General features: G+C 39.0%; 1 protein-coding gene across 1 annotated transcript; it reads right to left on the bottom strand.

Annotated features, from left to right (window-relative positions):
* Nucleotides 1–1,571: 1,571 nt before the first annotated feature.
* LOC121858108 (keratin, type II cytoskeletal 2 epidermal-like) lies at nt 1,572–5,351 on the bottom strand. Its single transcript, XM_042354342.1, has 4 exons — nt 5,321–5,351; nt 4,804–5,117; nt 4,286–4,428; nt 1,572–3,778 (listed from the first exon to the last, which is right to left on the bottom strand). Exons 1-4 carry the CDS (start codon nt 5,349–5,351, stop codon nt 3,592–3,594), a joined length of 675 nt encoding a protein of 224 aa, XP_042210276.1. The 3' UTR covers nt 1,572–3,591.
* Between the last annotated feature and the right edge of the window lie 231 nt (nt 5,352–5,582).

The following is a 5,582-nucleotide window of genomic DNA, read 5'->3' as shown; positions in this document are numbered from 1 at the left end:
AATTCTGAATGACTCTGACCTCTGATCAGTCATGACCTAATAAAAATAACTTTCAGGTGGTGTTGGAGGCAGAGTGTTATTACTGTTGTGTCATGGTGGTAGAGTGTTATTACTGTTGTGTCATGGTGGTAGAGTGTTATTACTGTTCTGTCATGGAGGTAGAGTGTTATTACTGTTGTGTCATGGTGGTAGAGTGTTATTACTGTTGTGTCATGGTGGTAGAGTGTTATTACTGTTGTGTCATGGTGGTAGAGTGTTATTACTGTTGTGTCATGGAGGTAGAGTGTTATTACTGTTGTGTCATGGAGGTAGAGTGTTATTACTGTTGTGTCATGGTGGTAGAGTGTTACTGTTGTGTCATGGTGGTAGAGTGTTATTACTGTTGTGTCATGGTGGTAGAGTGTTATTACTGTTGTGTCATGAAGGTAGAGTGTTATTACTGTTGTGTCATGGAGGTAGAGTGTTATTACTGTTGTGTCATGGTGGTAGAGTGTTATTACTGTTGTGTCATGGTGGTAGAGTGTTATTACTGTTGTGTCATGGTGGTAGAGTGTTATTACTGTTGTGTCATGGTGGTAGAGTGTTATTACTGTTGTGTCATGGTGGTAGAGTGTTATTACTGTTGTGTCATGGTGGTAGAGTGTTATTACTGTTGTGTCATGGTGGTAGAGTGTTATTACTGTTTATTACTGTTGTGTCATGGTGGTAGAGTGTTATTACTGTTGTGTCATGGTGGTAGAGTGTTATTACTGTTCTGTCATGGAGGTAGAGTGTTATTACTGTTGTGTCATGGAGGTAGAGTGTTATTACTGTTGTGTCATGGAGATAGAGTGTTATTACTGTTGTGTCATGGCGGTAGAGTGTTATTACTGTTGTGTCATGGAGGTAGAGTGTTATTACTGTTGTGTCATGGAGGTAGAGTGTTATTACTGTTGTGTCATGGTGGTAGAGTGTTATTACTGTTGTGTCATGGTGGTAGAGTGGTTTTACTGTTGTGTCATGAAGGTAGAGTGTTATTACTGTTGTGTCATGGAGGTAGAGTGTTATTACTGTTGTGTCATGGTGGTAGAGTGTTATTACTGTTGTGTCATGAAGGTAGAGTGTTATTACTGTTGTGTCATGGAGGTAGAGTGTTATTACTGTTGTGTCATGAAGGTAGAGTGTTATTACTGTTGTGTCATGGTGGTAGAGTGTTATTACTGTTGTGTCATGGTGGTAGAGTGTTATTACTGTTGTGTCACGACCACTATATCGTTTGATTTCCCGGTTTTTGACCACAAATATTTAACTTCCTGGATTACATTTGGAGAATCTTTCCATGAACAATATTACTGTAAGAGTCGGAATCTTACATAAAAATCAGAATCAATGACTCAGCTGCAGCCAGTGTCACCCATAAGTGATGAGTGTTGAGGGGTGACTTAAAGAAACCCATGAAGAAAAAAAATTGTTGGAGAGACCTGGAGACGTATGTTGCACACATCATAATAAAACAAAAACAGAACAGCAACAGCCAGACAGAGACAAAAATAATACAAATAAAAAAAAATGAAAGAAATATATACACTGTTGAGAAAATTAAGTGGTTTACAGTTTATTAAAAAAAACATTAATGATATTGTGTAAAATTGCGTGTTATATACTGGTAAGGAGATTCATAGTGGATGAATTAAACTAGTATATACACCTGTTCTCTACTAGTTACAGCAGAAATATAAGATAAAAAAATATATATATTCTTACAGTAAACAATAAAAAATATTTATCTATACAACAAAACAAGACTGAAATATCAAGTCTTTATCATTCACACAGATAAAATACACAAGAGAAATATACAACATGAGAAAAATACAACAAGAGAATTATGCAACAGGAGAAATATACAGACAATGAACTTAATACAACATTATTAAAATTTCAACAGACACACAGACAGATTTCTCATTATAATTTATATTTTTATTCTCTTAGATAATTAGATAAAATACTGATAATTATATATTTTCATATTTTAAGAATTTATAAAACCGATATTACATTTTTTTATACTAGGGTAAAGATTACAATGAGAGCGATATATCCACTGACAGCACAGACTCGTGATGTAGACGTTATAAACAAAGGTCTGGAAATTAGTTATGCACATTCTTAGCTTCTTCCATAATACATGATACAGGGTTGGCACGATATGGGTTTTTATAAGCTGTGTGTGTGTGTGTGTGTGTGTGTGTGTGTGTGTGTGTGTGTGTGTGTGTGTGTGTGTAACCTGACATTTTTTTTACCCTTGAATGCATAATGGAAGTCCTTTCTATTCACACACACAATATCATGATGACGTTGAGCCATGACACATCTTCTTCCTTATCACTCACGCCATGTGTACAAAACAGATCACATTATTGAACTAAATTTGTCCATAAAAATACAATTATTTGGATTTGTTTTAGTCATGGCCGTACTAAGAGATTCTTCATTTTCTTTACTAAATTAGACTTGTTGAGTAGAGATTACTTACGTGGAGAATTGCTTGGAAGTGTATAAAGATTTTCACCAACAGATAATGACGTTCTGTACTGTGCTGTATTTGTTAACATAACACTCGATGATCAATACCACGTCTTGAGCAGAGTTATAAAAATAATTACTAAAAATAATTAATATTAGAGACATTGATCACATCCACTACAGAATGAGGAGAAAAATATGAACGAGCAGTGCAATAGAGAGCGGTAAGAAGTCTTCCAAGAGTGTAACACCCGATTTTCAGTAGAATGATTAATAATTCGTTTTTGAGCCAGGAATTTTACATGATCAGCTTACTTAGATATTAATTAATTTTCACATGATAATTTACTTTTTTCGACGTTGTTGGGATGTGAAGGAAGTTCTAAGACAATGTTATGGTGACACTAGAAGACACTTGTGTTGCCTATACGTTAACCAGCAACTCAAGGATTTTTTTGCCTGTAATGATACTGTAGAAACTTTCTTACATTCTATCGAACATTTTCCTCAAGTTGCTCGTTAACATGTGCACCCGTCTTCCACTATTAGTCAGTCTTATTTTAAAACTAAATTCCTCATGTGGTTTAAGTGTGTTGTTCTGTTCCATATATTAAATCAGAAGAATTCTCTCAACTCTACATTAACTACAACTATTAAACTAGCATTTGCTTGTTACATAACCTCTGAGCGGTTTAAGAATCTCTTAACATACCCGTAGAGCTAAAACACGAGGCAGCCACACAACACTGGGCTTGGTTAGAGACAGACAACACCTGGGTCATAAGATATAAAAAACGATAATCATTTTTACTAAAGAAGTCGAGTCCTTTGGCAAGAATTATAAAAAACATTTGGGTAGCGGGATACTTTCTGTCATGGCTGGTGTAAGGTTACTATTATTTGTGTGAAATTACTTTAGCACGATATGTATAATCTGGTGCTTGTACAAGAAGACTTGACTTGGGGTCCGCATGCAATCAGGAACCATAAAAACGCCCTCAACTTCACACGGTGACTCTTGAGACCCCTAGCTTCTCCCGTGTCAGGTAAGTACTTCATACATGTTTATTCTTGGGTTTCCTGCTATTCAACCTCAAATGTACCTGTGATCTCTTGTCCGATTGTTCGCACCACGGCCATCATCTGCTGGCTGGTGTAGGGACAGGAGGAATAGAGTTTCTTACAAGACTCTCCATCATATCCTGCTGCCATGGCCGCTTCGTACAATGATCGAGCTTCGTTCTTTTTGCTTTCATCCTCGGGTTTCTCCCTGCAAGTAATCCCATAAAGTATTTCCATTATTATCATTATTTTAATCATTATTACATTACCCGTTTATTACCTTGCACACTAGTTACTCCCCAACACGAAAAAATAAAGTAATGTTATGTATTAAATGAATTATTCTTGACTTAGTGTCGCCTGAAATACTACTGGTTGAGAATGTGAGACTATAAAGCCCAATTTTCATTTTTCATCTCTTGCCTTCATGACAAGTTTTTCACTATTGATTTTTTTTTTCGTAAGCTAAATAATATTGCTCATGGTAATGATGATAATTTAAACATTTCCAGGAATTTAGTCATTATAATTCAAATATTGTTTTAGAGGTCTGGATAAAATTAGATATTTTTTTAATATATATTTTAAGACCCAAAACAGACAAAATGTTAAAAATGGCTGAATATTTACATTTTAACAACAATAAAGACATACAGATAAAATGTTATAATGGGTGAGAGCTATATTTAAGATGAAACAAGGCGCCGTTACTTACTTGAGGAGGTCGAGAATAATCTGTTCATCTGGCTGGAGTCCAAGACCAACCCTGGCAGCCAGCTCACACACCAGTCGTTGGCCACACCTCGTCGAGTCCGCAGCCTTCACCAGTTTAAAGTACGTGTCTTCTGAGATAGCTTCCTGTAATAAGAGAATCGTTGCATAAATTAAGGCATATTAAATATATCGATATCTTTTAGTTTTCTGGGAAATAATAGAAACACCCAACCCAACTTAACCCAGCCCAGCCCAACCCAACCCAACCCAACCCAACCCAACTTAACCCAGCCCAACCCAACCCAACCCAACCCAACTTAAACCCAGTAACCCAGCCCAACCCAACCCAACCCAACCCAACCCAACAAAACCCAACCCAACTCCAACCCAACCCAACCCAACCCAACCCAACCTAACCCAACCTAACCTAACTTAATCTAAGCCAACAATCAATATGACAGAGAATATAACCTCATGATAAGTGCTGTGAGAGAAAACCAAATTACCTCGACAACTTACCTTAGTCTCTGTAGAAGCTCCAACGTTCTCTGAGTTGGTAATGCTTCTCCTTCTTCTACGATATGAGCTATAACTGCTGACTCCTCCACCTCCTCCTCCAAACCCACTTCCAAATCCACCTCCTCCAATACCTCCACCTACACTTCCGACTTCACTGTAACTGCTAAGACCACCGATTCCACCTCCGATACCTCCTCCATCACCGTATACTCCACCTCCTCCTCCACCGATTTCAATTCCACCTCCACCATATCCACCGCCTCCACCAATTCCTCCACCGCCTCCACCTCCAATGCCTCCACCATAGCCTCCACCTCCACCTCCAATATCTATTACCCCTCCACCTCCACCGTAACCTCCACCTCCTCCATGATCGCCTCCACCACCTCCACCATAGCCTCCACCACCGCCTCCACCTCCACCTCCACCTCCAATGCCTCCACCATAGCCTCCACCTCCACCTCCAATATCTATTACCCCTCCACCTCCTCCATGTCCAATGTCTATTCCACTCCACCATCCACCTCCTCCACCTCCTCCACCACCATGTCCAATGTCTATTCCACCTCCACCATAGCCTCCACCTCTCCACCTCCTCCATGTCCAATATCTATTCCACCTCCACCTCCATCGTAACCTCCACCTCCTCCACCACCATGTCCAATGTCTATTCCACCTCCACCACCTCCCTCCCACCTCCTCCATGTCCAATGTCTATTCCACCTCCACCATAGCCTCCACCTCCTCCACCTCCTCCATGTCCAATATCTATTCCACCT

The sequence above is a fragment of the Homarus americanus genome, unplaced genomic scaffold (assembly GCF_018991925.1).
Source record: "Homarus americanus isolate GMGI-L3 unplaced genomic scaffold, GMGI_Hamer_2.0 scaffold23743, whole genome shotgun sequence".
In the NCBI taxonomy this organism is placed as follows: domain Eukaryota; kingdom Metazoa; phylum Arthropoda; class Malacostraca; order Decapoda; family Nephropidae; genus Homarus; species Homarus americanus.
Note: the sequence above shows the minus strand (reverse complement) of the source record. Positions and strands in the feature narration are given on the sequence as shown.

Coding starts and splice junctions, on each gene's coding strand:
- LOC121858108 (XM_042354342.1), bottom strand. CDS start 5,351: ATGGTGGTGGAGGAGGTGGAGGAGGTGGATG. Junction 5,118..5,320: donor GGAGGTGGAGGAGGTGGATG/GTGGAGTGGAAT, acceptor TTGGAGGTGGAG/GTGGAGGCTATGGTGGAGGC. Junction 4,429..4,803: donor GAGCTTCTACAGAGACTAAG/GTAAGTTGTCGA, acceptor CTCTTATTACAG/GAAGCTATCTCAGAAGACAC.